This window comes from Macrotis lagotis, chromosome 1 (genome assembly GCF_037893015.1).
Source record: "Macrotis lagotis isolate mMagLag1 chromosome 1, bilby.v1.9.chrom.fasta, whole genome shotgun sequence".
Classification (NCBI taxonomy): Eukaryota; Metazoa; Chordata; class Mammalia; order Peramelemorphia; family Peramelidae; genus Macrotis; species Macrotis lagotis.
In genome coordinates this window covers 265,482,677-265,497,698 of record NC_133658.1, presented here as the reverse complement: position 1 = coordinate 265,497,698, position 15,022 = coordinate 265,482,677, and the positions used below count along the sequence as shown (strand labels likewise).

At 32.0% G+C, this 15,022-nt stretch overlaps 1 protein-coding gene across 5 annotated transcripts in view; it reads left to right on the top strand.

Moving 5' to 3' along the window:
- The window catches only part of SYCP2 (synaptonemal complex protein 2), a 129,869-nt gene extending 115,789 nt beyond the window's left edge, over positions 1 to 14,080 (top strand). For 2 of the 5 annotated variants that reach the window (XM_074210378.1, XM_074210379.1), the window contains 9 exons: positions 359 to 526; positions 1,744 to 1,831; positions 7,271 to 7,432; positions 8,556 to 8,683; positions 9,138 to 9,401; positions 9,737 to 9,795; positions 10,013 to 10,091; positions 10,244 to 10,300; positions 13,224 to 14,080. In XM_074210378.1, coding sequence (XP_074066479.1) covers positions 359 to 526; positions 1,744 to 1,831; positions 7,271 to 7,432; positions 8,556 to 8,683; positions 9,138 to 9,401; positions 9,737 to 9,795; positions 10,013 to 10,091; positions 10,244 to 10,300; positions 13,224 to 13,295 — 1,077 coding nt within the window. In that variant the 3' untranslated portion in view covers positions 13,296 to 14,080. Of the gene's footprint in view, positions 1 to 358; positions 527 to 1,743; positions 1,832 to 7,270; positions 7,433 to 8,555; positions 8,684 to 9,137; positions 9,402 to 9,736; positions 9,796 to 10,012; positions 10,092 to 10,243; positions 10,301 to 13,223 lie in introns of those variants that run through there. The other 3 variants (XM_074210381.1, XR_012473513.1, XM_074210380.1) reach the window with 3 other exon arrangements.
- Positions 14,081 to 15,022: the final 942 nt, after the last annotated feature.

The following is a 15,022-nucleotide window of genomic DNA, read 5'->3' as shown; positions in this document are numbered from 1 at the left end:
AGTATTATTATGAAATTAATTTTGACATCACAGACTCCATGAAAGAGTCTCAAGAATCCCCAGGGATTTGTGGAACACACTTTGAGAACTGGTAAAAGTAATGGACTTTGAAATTATATTCTTTAATTTGAAAATACTGTTGGGAAATTTATTTAAAAATAAAATTTTGAGAAATGCTCATAAATACAGTATTTATAAACATAAACAAGATAAAACATCTGTTATTGTTTTCATGTTGTAAAATATTTTCCTGTCATTTGCAGCTGAATGATAAAATTTGTTTAAAAACATTTTAAACTACCAAATAATAATCCCTAGCCTCTAATGTATTTGTTTTGTTTTGTCTTATTGACTCTAGCCGAAAATAACTCCTTTAGAAATGGACAAAATTGATGATAATGGAAAAGATGTAGAGATACCTTCACAGAATATATTAGATTATGATAATCCTGTGGGTTCAAGCAGTTATAATTCAGAAAAACAATTTAATGGATTGGAATTGAAAAAAATACAAAGTACACAAAAGGTAATTACTAAAAGCTACCCAAACTTCAAAAAATTCCTCGATTTAACTGTAGAAATTAGTTAATTGCTAAAATTGTAATGAGACAAATATTATATTATATATTTCTCAATTATGTTCACAGTTTACCTGTACATTTTATTTTTTGTTTCAAATTGAGATTTGTAAATAAGTAAATTTTGCTTCTTAATCCTGGAATATATAGGAACATACATGTGATTATATTTTACAAGTAAATATAATTATACATGTTAATTTCTATATATCTATATGTATGTCCCTCTTTTATCTGTTTGAGGATATGGAAAGAAAGCAGGACATAAGCTATTTTAAAATTGATGATATTTACATGGATAAATAATTTTGCTTAAAATTCTAAGATTTCATTATCCTGTTCCTAAAGTTACAGGGTTGACTGGTTTTGTGATTTGTGACTTAAGCATTTTGAATTTAGACTTCAGTGGTTACTAAGTATTTAGTAGTCCATCTTCTATTCTTTGAAATTGTTATAATCAATTAACTAATACATCTAAAGTTATTATTGTCATAAAGTTGTGTTAGGAATGATGGAATATATAAAAGTATATGACAATTTTTAGAGGTGCTAAAGCTCTAAATTGGAAGCTAATCTTAATATTGGACAGGATTGGGATAGAGTTGTAGGAATGGCATTACAGTTAAAAGAAATATAAGTTAGTCACAGAGGTGGAATTGAGCATGTTGTATTCATTGGGAAAATGAGTAAAGGCAACGTGTTAGGTATTAATAAAAAACAACAGTTTGCATATAGTAGAATTTAATTACTTGAGAGCCAGGACTGTGCCAATATTTGAAACTTTTGGTCTTTGTATCCTCAGTTTCTAATACTATTTATTGCACTGAATTGAATAAATGAAATGGGACCAGATTATGAATAGCCTCAAAAGTCAAAAGAAACAGCTTAACCTTGATTGTAGAATAAAATTAATTGGGTCAGATTGAAATGAGGAAAAAACTAGAGTCAAGCAGACCAGCTTTTTAAGCATAGTAAATTATAAAGTATTGATAACCTGGACTAGAAGTAATGTTTTTGGAAAATTAGGGATACAGAAATATTATGAAGAAAAGAACAGAAGTTGATATATAGTTGCCTATAAAGTTTAAAGGAGATGGATAAATTAAAAAAAATGACTGCAATTATTTTTTCTGTATTGAATTTATCCAATTAACATGTGTTTTAGGAGTTCCTTTCCCCATCACAGTTTTCAATGTGTAGCTCAAAGAGTGGAAAACTGCATGACCTACCTACTGATACTTTTCAACGAAAAGGTTTGTAACTTTAAAAAATTTTATATAGCAATATGAAAAATAATTCATTACTTTTTCTTCTCCCTAATCTCCCATATCAGTCACTTACTACATGTGGTTATTTCTACATCCATAACATTTCTCACATCTGTCTTTTTCTCTCTACTCACATGGACAACACCTAAGTTTAGATACTTATCATTTCTTTTTTGGACAAATGCAATGTAGACCTCTCATTGGTTTACCTCTTTACAATCTCCATTGGCCCATTTATCTTCCATGCATCTTCCAGAAATAATTTCCTCAAAACATAGGTCTACCCAAGGACCTACCCTGATTAGCAATCTTCAGAGACTCCATATTACCTTTAGGATAAATATATATAAAGAGCTTAGCTTGGCATTGGAGTCTAAACTACTTTTCTAGACTTATTTCAAATTGCTATCCTTCATGTAATTTGTGTTCCAGCCAAAGTGATCTGTTTACTATTTCCTGAATTTAGTATTGCAACTGCCCCGTTTTCATAAACTGTATCTGAGGCCCAGAATGCACTTCCTCCTCACTTCTACCTCTTAGACTCTTTAGGGCTTCCTACTAAGCACAGCTCGTGTCCCTTGTTTGCTATTTCTTTTGGTTGATATTGTCCTCTTCCTCAAATTATCTAGAGTTGTGTCTCCCAGGATAATTTAATTTCTTGAAAGTATTACCTTTTCCCCCCAAATCCCCTCTTTTTACACATACACACACATATATAATACATGTAATATTGCATATTATATATTACATAAGTATATGTATTACTATTGAGGATATTTCTATCATCCCAGCTCTCCAAAGCTCTTAAATATTTGGTATTATTATTGACTCCTCACATTTTCCCCCTCCCAAATATTCAATCAGTTAAGTCCTGCTGATTATAACTTTGAAATATCTTTTACAGATTATATTTTACATAAATATATTTTACATAACTTTTCTTGAAGGTACCCTGATTCAGACCCTTATCTCACATTTGAATTATTACAATAATCTACTTGTTTTCTCTGTCTTTTCTCTTTCTGCTCTGGTCCATCCTTCACTTAACTGTCAGATTGATCTTCCTTTGGTTAGAATGAGCATATCCCTTAGCCCATTCCACCCCCCATTCTGTAAACCTTAGTTGCTCCCTTTTTTTTTTTTTAGGTTTTTGCAAGGCAATGGGGTTAAGTGGCTTGCCCAAGGCCACACAGCTAGGTCATTATTAAGTGTCTGAGGTCGGATTTGAACTCAGATACTCCTGACTCCAGTGGTGGTGCTCTATTCATTGCACCACCTAGCCACCCCAAGTTGCTCCCGTTTAACCTCCAGAATAAAATAGAAAATTCTTTTTGACTTTTAAAGTACCTGTAAACCAGTCCTCCTAGTCCATTATATGTTGATGCCTTCTACTACCTTTTTAATTTTCTTGAGTCTTTTCTCTCATCCATCAAGGCTGTGGTTCAGTGATGCTTCTTTGCTGTTCCTCATATAAGACACTCTTATCTCCCAATTCTGTTCATTTCCACTTTCTCCCATACTTGAAAACTCTCTCCTTACTAATCCCTTATCTCCTGACTTTCTTGCTTTTTAGGTTTTAACTCATCTCATCCTTTGCAAGAAGCATTTACCAGTGTTCTTTAATCTTAGTGTCTTGAGTTTTTACCAATTTATTCTGTGTATAACTTAATTTCCCATAGTTTTAATGACTTGTCTCCCTCATTAAACTGTGAGTTTTTTGAGATTAGTAATAGTTTATTGCCTTTCCTTATACCTTCAGGCCTTAACACAGTGCTTGACACATGTAGCTTAAAAAACTGCTTGTAGATTTGACTTGAGTGAATCATTCTGCATATTACTAACTGATCTGAGATTTTGTGTAGTTTATTTGTATATGAATCACCTGCAAAAGATGAATCCATTCCCAGGGAATAGACTGCCTTTGTTCTCCCAGCTGTTCATTTGCATAAACCTGAAGAATTCAAGCTCTTTGATGTTGGAATCCTTCTTGCAAAAATCCTTGATAATTTTTTTTTTATTTTGAACTCCACAGAGATTAGTTTTTTTGTGGGTTATATCTATCAGTATTTACTATATTAGAAATTAAAATATCTTACTTATATTAATTCTTAATCTCATGGATGTCCTTGAAAGGCTTTCAGGGACTCCAGGTTTTCCCCAGACCATATTTGAGAACTGTTGACATAGATCAACAGGGAAACATAGGATGGAAGAAAAAAATGGGAGAGCCCTGAACCACAAATTTATTTGATAATTATTGCAAAAATTGTCATTATCTGGTTATAGTCTATACTCCAGAAATGAAAATGGGGAAAATTTACTATATGGTCACCATATTAGGTAAAAGTCTCTAACCAAGAAGTTTTCAAAAGGAAAGGCAAAGCTTTTCTGTCTACCTTCTCCTAAGGTCCTTCTCTTAAGCCCTGGAGAAGCTTTTGCCATACTCAAGCTAAGGGACTTAACCCTTTCTAAAAAAGTATCCAGTCCTCCCATTAAAAAGCAAGTCCAAGCTGTAAGAGATCTAGCAGAGTAAGCTCAGCTAAGCATAGATGTCATTTCCCCAATTGTAGGGTCTATAATTCTAGAGAGAAAACATAAATTGAAATCCTATAGCATATTTTCAGATTTGTGAATTGCATTGACTTCATGTTGGGGGAGGGGGAATGGTGTCACCAATTTAAGATTGAGAGGCCGTGAATGGTGAAAGAATTCACACACAGTCCTGTGATTTTAAACCTGCTTTGGATTTATTATGCAGACCTACAAAGTACAGATTAAAATCTTTTCTCTTCCTGGAGAAGCAGTAAGCAGTTTGTAAGCTAGGCAAGGTTCGTTTGGGAGACAGAAACAGACACAGACAGAGAGACACAACCTGGGAGAGCTGACTGGACCAAGACTCGAGCAAGTCTGCACCAGCTAGGAGGGGATTCCAGGCCAGATAGTTTTATAGTTTTGCCCATTCTCTGGGCACAGAAGGGTCAAGGAGAGTGGACAAAGGGGAAATCCCTCCCCCCAAACATGACTGAAACCAGGGAAAAGATTGGAAGCCAGGAGTTGGGATGAGGAGACACGAATTTACATTTAACAGGGGAAGAATAGGAGTCAATTTTCATCACAGGAGCAGATAGCATTTTTATCAAATAAACAGTATTAAAGGTTTACAAAATCTGTTCCCAATTATAAATCTCCTATGTCCATAACTCTCTGCATCATATTCTTATAACTACCTGCAACAAGCCATTCCACCATTGTTTTTGAAATTCATGTCCACATTCTCCCACAAACTCTTTGGGTATTTGTGGGAAAGCATGCCATAAGTTTTGGGGGGAATGCTTTATCAACTGTTCTTGCTATGTTAGTTAAGTAAATGCTTTGATAGGAGTTAATGGCTGCACCTACTGACCAGTTATTTATGGGAAGCACAGGTGGGAATTAGTGTTAGGAGTATCTGAGTATTATCTCCAAAAGTTAGCAACCATCCTTTAAGGACTTAACCACCAAGTACAAGGTGAAAGGAGGTAGCATATGGGTTGCATTTAAATATGTTTTTGTCATAAAGATATTCTAATTTTAATAAATGTTTAAAAAAAACTTCTGTGTAAGAGCAAGAAAATATTATTTTAAAATAACTTTGAAAATCATTTCTAATACATAGCTACTTTAGGTATTGCCTAGACTTGCTACACTAATTTATTAGTACAGGCTTTATCTTCTTTTGTCTAATTTCCAGACTTAGCATTATCACTATTTAGATCCCTTTATTTTTAACTCTTGCTAGCATCACTAATTTGCCTGGTTGGATAAAATCCATTTTAGTATTAGAATAATCCTCTCAGAATTGTGATGAGTATGATTGGAGAAAAAAAAAGAATTTTTCCAGTGCTCTAAATAATTCCTTACCCTTGGGCTGCAAAGGGACTGGTTAACATAATTTTGCTTTTTTTCTAACCTATAGATCTTTGTTCTATATCAAAACTTACTTTTCCAGTTTTGGGTTCAGATTCCTTCAAATTAAATAGCTAACTCGTTGTTTAGCTGATACTAATATTCAGTTCAATTCAAGCATTTTCTTAAGTGATTGATCTAGGGAAATAGATACAATACAAGAACTTGGTGTAAAGTAAGAGAAGGCCACATGGAGGAGTTGACATTTGAGTTGGGCTTTAAAGGATGGATAGGAATTCAGCAGAAAAAAAATGTAATAAGAGATAATCCATTCCATATTACTTGAATAAAGGATTAAAGGAAAAAATCATAGGTTATATTTAGGGCAGAGAAAGTGGTCCAGGTTGGCTAGAGCATAAATAACATGGGAGGAGAGAAACACAAAGTTAGATTTAATAAGAAAGTTAATGCCTGATTTGAAAGTGCTTTAAATACATGGAATTGAGTTTGAATTTTTTTACTCTATAGGCAGTAGGGAGCCAATGAAGACTTTTGGGAAGAATGATATGACTAGATAATTGATTAAGAACAATTAATGAAATTATAGTTTGAACAGTGGATCAGAGGGGAAAAGAGTAGAAAGTAGTATTAGTATCATCTCTCCTAGTTAACATTTTCATTTTGGTAGTGGATTCCTAAAAGCAGAGGAAAGTATTGATGTGAATTTGAAGCACAGTGATGGGGGGGGTTTAGGAAATATTTTAGGATGAAAGTGTTCACATTCTTTTAGGAGAGGAAGGGTACCCTTTCAGTGTACCTCAAATCTTTATGATAGATTGCTTCTGATTGTTGTGATTTACTTTTTTTAAAGTCATACTGAGTAAAACATTAAGTTCTCTGAGATCAATAAAATTATTTCCTAGAAGGAATTAGTAATATAATAAAGAACTCACTTCCAAACTTCTGTTTCCCTATCCAGGCCTGGGAAAAGTTGTCTTATCTGTTTCAAAAAAGTATTGCTAGTTCATTAATGAGAAAACTTGTCTAAATGCATGTTACATATATGGTGTGTGGTTCTAAGATGGGATATCCAAAGTTACTTAATACTACTTTATTAGTCAGTACTGTGAGGACTGAGATGTACTGGTTGATAGAAAGTTTTCCTATGTAGCATGCATGGTTTTTCAAATTTTAAAGAATTATAGTAAAATAGATTATGTAAAATATAGTAAAATAATTATGCAGTAGAGTTAGTGTGATATCTTTGGTCTTCCAATGCTTCATCTTCTTCCAAACATCAGTTACTATTGTACTATTGAGCATTAATATGGAGAGTTAGAGCATTTCATATATAAGAATGTTGAATAATATTTTACAATTTTGTTTGAATAAAATCGACAATTTCTGAAATTGTTTTCTTATATTTAAATTTTCTCATTTGCTCAGTGTATGATTGTCCAAAAAGAGGTTTAAATTGAAAAAATGTGTAAATCATTTTAATATGATAATTAAATTACATTTTTAATTATAATACTTCAGGATCCAATATACATACAAATCGCAAACGGTTATATACCTTTGATAATCTGAGCAACTCTGAAGAAGTGGAACTAGAAGAGGAGGAAGAAGAGGAAAGAAGGAAACGAAATTTGCATCCTCCAAAATTGTTTAAAACAGATAGTGATCATGTTACTTACAAAGGTAGGTGATACTGACATTAAAATAAGGATACTTGAGGCACAGCCTGTGGCATAAATAAACACATCCACAAAATGAGAAAGACTGTTTTAAGCCTAAATAGAAAAAATGTAGAATTAGAAGTTAGTAGGGGGCAGCTAGTTGGCGCAGTGGATAGAGCATTGGCCCTGGAGTCAGGAGTACCTGAGTTCAAATCTGGCCTCAGACACTTAATAATTACCTAGCTGTGTGGCCCTGGGCAAGTCACTTAACCCCATTGTCTTGCAAAGAAAACTAAAAAAAAGAAGTTAGTAGCATTGAGTTCTATGTCTATACCCCTTGTAAGTTAAAATGCATAACAAATTGCCTTTTATGCTTTAATTTCTCCATCTGTTTAAAAACAATTGATCTCTTTGTAAGTGAGGTGGTAATTATAATTTGAGATAGAATATTAAGAGTATTAAGGTCTGTTTCCTATATCTTTTTCACATTAAATCACCTCATTACAAAAATATTTTTACAAGAATAGCTAAAGTCCATGAATGAATAGACCATATATCGCATCTAGATTTTCATTCTATAAATGTTTCAAAAAGCCCACTGATATATTATTTGTTAGCTCTTATAAACAATGGAAACAAGCTATTTAAGTATATAGTTCTGGTTTTAAAAATTAACATTAATAATCAGTACAAAATATAATAAAGTAGTTATTTGAAAAGGAAGAGATTGTGGCAGCTAGGTGGCATAGTGAATAGAGCACTGGCCCTGGAGTCAGGAGGACCTGAGTTCAAATTTGGTGTCAGACACATAATAATTACCTAGCTGTGCGACCTTGGGAAGTCACTTAATCACACTGCCTTGTAAAACCTAAGGGGAAAAAAAGGAAGAGATTAGTTTTGTTATTTTAATCTTTAGCTCAAGAATCACAAAAAATTTCCCACAGATTCCTCTCAAGTTAAAATTATCATGGAGATTAGTTATTTTTGTGGAGAGAGTTTTAATTACACATCTGATTTGATGATGACTAGTATTTTAAAATAAGGTGGAAGCAGATTCCAATTTTGTCATAACCAGGACCAGACAAGCATAATACAATAATTTTAAACCAGAAAATATTAGTTATCTTTTTGTTTTTATTTTTTAGTATCCAGGAGCCCATCTACATTGTCAGCTAATGAGTTTTCTTTTCCTGGAGAGACTTGGGAGACTGAAAGTTCAGGGGTAGACATAATGTATCAGAAAATAAGTAAAGAATTTAAAAGAAAAATTCAGGCAAGTTGTCTTTTCAAACTACTTTTCATTATGCTTCATTAACTATGGTATAATAATTAAATGCTATTACCTCATCCCCCCTCCTATGGCATAATATATCAAGCAACCATCCTATAGCCTAAGGAAGCATAAGGAATTTTATGATTGTTTCATGCTTCTGAAGAGCATTGTATTTTCTGAGACTGTTACAAATATTACATATTATTATGTTATTTAAAAAACTGAAATGTTTTCTTACTAATATTTTTATCCATTGATGAAGCATGAAACCATCATCATTTTATAAAATGAAATTTTAACATGACTTTTTTTTAAATCAACTTGTCTCCTTTTTAATTACTAGGAGTTGGTTTTGATTCTACATTTTTTGTTACTTTGAGGACTAATTTTAAATTTTTTCTCATGAAGATTAATTATATAAAAATTGAATAAAACCCAAATACATTTGTTTCAGAACCGCTGCAAAAGAATGGATCATTTTAATAAACAGTCTTTGAAATCAGCTCAGCAGCATCTAACGAGCATCAGCTATCACATTCATGAATACAGGTCTGTAGCAAAAGCTTTTTTCAGGATTTTTTTTATTTTTACATTAATTTTCTTTTGTTATTTTAATAGAATGAAGCAGCTTGAGAAGTTCCAGTTCAATATCATAGAGGAGCTAGATAACTTTGAAAAAGATTGCCAGTCTTTAAAAAACTTGGAGCGGGAATTTTCGGTTAGTGTTTCTTAAGTATAACAATAAAATTCTAGTTTTTGTTTCTTTTTTTTCCCAAACATATTTAAAAGCAAATGATAAGTTCAACATTTATTTTTAAGATCAAATGTTATTTAACACCCTGAAGCAACAGGAAACATCTTTCATATAGCTAATAATAAGGTTCTAGTATTCAAGAAAATTTTTTTTGTATTTGGGGGGGAAGGAACCTGAATGCCTAGTAGAGTTAGCAATCAATATTATTTCAGTTAGGGTTTGAAATGAGAGGTCTTTCAAACAATACTTAATAAATTCAAATTAAAGTAATATTTTTCTCCTCTGGGTTTTATTTAAAGGACTTTTGGAAAAAAACTTCTCAGAAGTTCAGTGTATACCAAGAAAATGAACAAAAACGGTTAGTAAATTTAGGGTTTTTTAATATATATGAATGAAGTCATCAAAAATACTGATTTGTTTAGTACAAGTAATAATGCTTTTCCCTCAATATCAATAATGTTTTAATATTTGAATTTGAATAAAATATTAAATTTATTTAACATATCTGTAACTTTAATTAACTAAGAGTCATTAGTAAATACAAAGATAACTCCAATACACATTTTACTTTTTAGGGTTCATCTTCTGAAAACTTCACTTGAACAGAATGTCTTCCACGATTATGACTATGAAGAAAATATTTTTACATCTGAGGTATGTTTTTTATATTTTTAGCATGCTATTTTAAACATATATTTGCCATCATTTTATATTTTAGCATTTTTAATTTTAAATATGAGCAAGTCTAAATAACCATTAACTGAAAAAACTGAAAAGTTGAATGTAACATTCATTTATATTTACAGATGCATTTGATGAAAGAAGATATGAAAAGGCTTCAAGAGAGGTTTCTTAAAGAAATGGTAAATAGATTCTTATTCTAGTTTAAGCTTTTAGTGAATCATGCTTTTGAAAGAAAAATCCCTTCAATTTTTTTAAGTTTTGGTCCTTAGGAGCATCTGGGTGGCACAGTGGATAAGGCACCAGCCCTGGAGTCAGAAGGACCTGAGTTCAAATTCTGCCTCAGACACTCAATAATTAACCTAGCTGTATGACCTTGGGCAAGTCACTTAACCCCATTGCCTACAAAAAAAGAATACAAGAGTTGTGGTCCTTAACCTTTTTTTTTTTTTTGTCCAGGCAATGAAGTTAAGTAACTTACCCAGGGTCACACAGCTAGCTAATTATTGAGTGTCTGAGGTCAAATTTGAACTCAGGTCCTCCTGACTCTAAGGCCTGTGCTCAATCCACTGCACCACCTAGCTGCTCCTGGCCCTTAACTTTTTTTTCCCTAGTTTTTGTTTTGTTTTGTTTTGTTTTGTTTTGTTTTGTTTTGTTTTGCAAGGCAAATGGGGCTAAGTGGCTTGCCCAAGGCCACACAGCTAGGTAATTATTAAGTGTCTGAGGCCTGATTTGAACTCAGGTACTCCTGACTCCAAAGCCAGCGTTTTATCCACTGTGTCACCTAGCTGCTGGTTCCTTAACCTTTTTAGTGCTATTAAGTAATAGTTTACACTTATATCACTTTTACAGTTTAAAAAACACTTTATTCTCAAAATACATAGATAATACAGGTATAACTAGTATTCTTGCAAATCCTGATTAGTATAATGAATCTATTAAAGTGGCGACATGAATATGAATTTGTACTGTTCAAGATTATGATCATGTAAAATATGGTAATCAGATCCAGACAAATGAAATCTGTAATATTTTTTCAAATAACATGACCATTTCAGAGGATTCATCATTTGCACTAATCAGGACCTATCTGTAATTTACTCCCATCTTACAGATGAGTTAATAGAAATTTTAAGTGATTTACACAGGTCATATGACAATATAACAAAAATGGCTAATATAACATCATTCCTGGCATTTAATAAGGACTTAGTTTTGTTTTGTTTTCTCTTTTGTAATGAATACATTAATTTGTTTTGAAATATTTTTGATTTTGTAATTAAGTTTGTTGCTTAGTAAGTGGTGGGAGCTTGGACTTAGTTCATATGACTAAGTATTTTTTTCATTATCCTGCACCGTCTACTCATTATAAACTGGAAATGAGGATAGATTTCAAAATTAAATGAATATGCGGCTAGGTGGCGCAGTGGATAAAGCGCCGGCCCTGGAATCAGGAGTACCTGGGTTCAAATCTGGTCTCAGACAATAATTACCTTGCTGTGTGGCCTTGGACAAGCCACTTAACCCCATTTGCCTTGCAAAAACCTAAAAAAAAATTAAATGAATATGAAATGTTTAATAGTTATCATTTGAAGACAAAAAATAATTATTGTTAGTGTAGAACAGGGCTGTACAAAATGCTCACATGATTTTATTCAGCCCTCTGTGAGTTCACTAAGTACTTGAGTAAATAAAGCCAAGCTACTGCAGAGCTCTACAAAAATGAAAAATCAAATTTCAATAAAAACTTTTAAAAGTAAAGTTGGATAGCCCTGGGGTAGAAAATGAGAAAAAGGGGCAGCTTAGGTGGCACAGTGGATAAAGCATCGGCCCTGGAGTCAGGAGTACCTGGGTTAAAATCCGTTCTCAGACACTTGATAATTACCTAGCTCTGTGGCCTTGAGCAAGCCACTTAACCCCATTTGCCTTGCAAAAACCTAAAAAAAAAAAATAAAATAAAATGAGAAAAAGATGTCTTTCCCCCCAAAGTTATGAGCCCCATAACTTGTGCATTTATTTTTCCTGGGTCTGTAATAACAAAAGACAATGTATCAGACTAATCTTGCTTATCAATAATTCTGCCTGCTATAAAGTAGCACTATTTTAATACCAGGGAATTTTCCAGTGTTCAGATTTTGAAAAAAGGATAAAATAGTTGTCTTTCCAAAAATTAATTATGCCAAATAAGTGTACGTCTGCAACCTTGAGTGTGTTTTAATAGTTCCTTTTAAAAGTACTGAGTTGTTAATTCAGACTTAAATTCAACAAATATTTAAATTCCCACAGGCACTGTGTTTTATAATTACAATTGAAATAGAGTTCCTTTTAAATACTTGTATTCAGGAAGTCCTGAGTACAAATTCTGCCTCACATAACCTCTCTCATTGATAAAATATGAGTAATAATAGCACCTTATTTCACAGGGTCATTATGAGGATAAAAGAGATAATCTATTTAAAAGTGATTTGTAAGCCACAAAGGTTTAGAAGTACTAGCTAGCAGTAATGCACAGCATTTGGATTTATATCGATAATTAAATAAAACTATTAATCTAAATGCTAGAGGAATGAAGTATTCTTAGCTAACTGAACTTTCTAACATAATTAAACAATTCTTTTTATTTTAAAATTTGTTTAAAACTTTTTCTAAAATCTATAAATATTAATATACTTTCTTAATCTTGTTTTATAATTTTGTGCCTAATTATTATCATTCAGATTGATAGTTGTCTTTATAGAGTAAAATTGTTATAGAAGGCATAGAAAGTAAAATTGATATAGAAGACATAGAATATTGTGTCTTGATCCCATATAGAACTCTGGAAGTTAGGGAGCTATTTGCCTCTTTCTCTTTCTTTTGTGAATGGAAAAAAAAAAAAAACAACAACTTCCAATTAACCAAGAGATCCAGATAAATTGTAAAATTGATTTATTGGAATCCAAAAATATACATAAAACTGTTTACTGCAAGTAAAAGTGATTGATATTTTTTGTGGTCTTAACATACTACTATGAGTATACCAAACTGGAGATATTGTTCATTTTAGCACTTTGAAAGTTGGTATAAATAATATTCTATTTTCTGACTATGGTATTTTTTCTACAGCAAGAAGAGGAGCTCCTCAATGTTCGAAGAGGATTAATGTCACTCTTTACATCTGATGAAAGAAAATTTTAATGTACAAAATCTAGAATTTAGAAGCACTTTTAAACACCTATCCTTTCTCTTTATTTATTAAAAACAACCATACACATATAAATGTTTCCAGCATATATAAATGATATTCTAATAGTTGATGAAAACTATCCATCCCTTTTCATGTACCTGAGAATTGCCCATAGATATTTTTGCCTAATGAAGTAATAAGAGATTTATAACAGCATGACACCAATTCCAATCTATTTTCTGTTTTTCATTTTATTTACTATATTCCCACTTTTACTTGTAAGAGAAAAAATATGGGACAGGTAAACTTCATAGGAAGGTGGCTAATTATTTTATTAGCTCTTTGCAAGACTGAACTGAGAAATGAAATTATATAAAAACTTTTCTAGTAAATTGTAATTTACTGTATATAAAAAACTTTAAAATTGTAAATAGAGTTAGACTTTAAAGGCTTTGAAAATACTAATTAAATCTATATTTTAATCATTAAGAGTATAGCAGGAAATAGTCTAAAAAAGTTGTTTCATGCTTTAAATGAAGAAAAATACTTTCTCAGTGAAAATCAAGAAGTACTATTTGTGTAACCTGACGCAGTAATTATTATCTTAGTAACCTCAAGTCCCTTTTATTAGGAAAGAATATTTAGAAAAATATTCCCATTCTAACAATTTTTCAAAGCTGCATTTTTCTTAAGTCACATAGGTCTGTCACTATGTAAAGTAATTTGTAAAAATGAGTATACATTGTTTGCTTTAGTTTTGTAACATAATATATTAAAACTTGTTTTGAATTTTTAATGTGTTTTTGAGGTCTTTTGGAAGGAAGAAAAATGACTCTTTCCAAAAAGGTATGTGCAAGAGTTTAGGGTCAGAATGACCCTGGAATGATAGAAGGAGCCCTCATCATCCACCCCATCTTAGTCATATGTCTGTCTTGGTTCATGAGATCATGGACTGCTATTCTAGAAGGAATACAGCCCTTCTAGGGAATTCTAATTTCTCAGTGCAACTGAAACATGTGGAGTAGGAATTCTTATATTAAGCCTAAATATCCTTTTCTGTGCATTCTGTTTGTTGTTCCAAGTACTTCATTATAACTTCCTGAGGCCAAATTTCAACTCAGGTCCCCATGACTCCAGGTGATTTGTTTGCTAAACATTAACCAGCATACCCTTAATTATATCAAACATTCAGAGAACTCCAATATTGCATAAAAAGAAAAAATAATAAAAGAAAGGCTCTAATCCACTAAATTTCTCATATGATTTAAATATCTTTATGTATGAAACGGAGACAGAACACAATGGACTCATCCTTAGTGAACACAACACTTCTAAATAAAATCTTATCTAAATCACTTCAGCAATATCACCAAAGATATAACAAGATTGAATGTAATTAAAAAATACAGAGTTGGTTTAATATTAGGACCATATTAATTATCAGTAGTAACTATTTATCATCTTAGTAACCTGAACCACAATATTATTCTATCAGTAGCCTATATACTATTCAGAAAAAAACTGTTGGCAGTGCCTAATACTAATAATAATAATCTGTTAATTTCCCATTTATTACTGGTTAGACAAATAAAGATCAATGATATAGACTAAACATTTTAGATATTTTGAAATTATGCAAGTAAGTAGTCAAAATAGCCATACATTAACCCAGAGATTCCATCCCCAGGCATATGCCCCAACAATGTATTGATTAGAAAGGAGTCCTCATATACTTGAA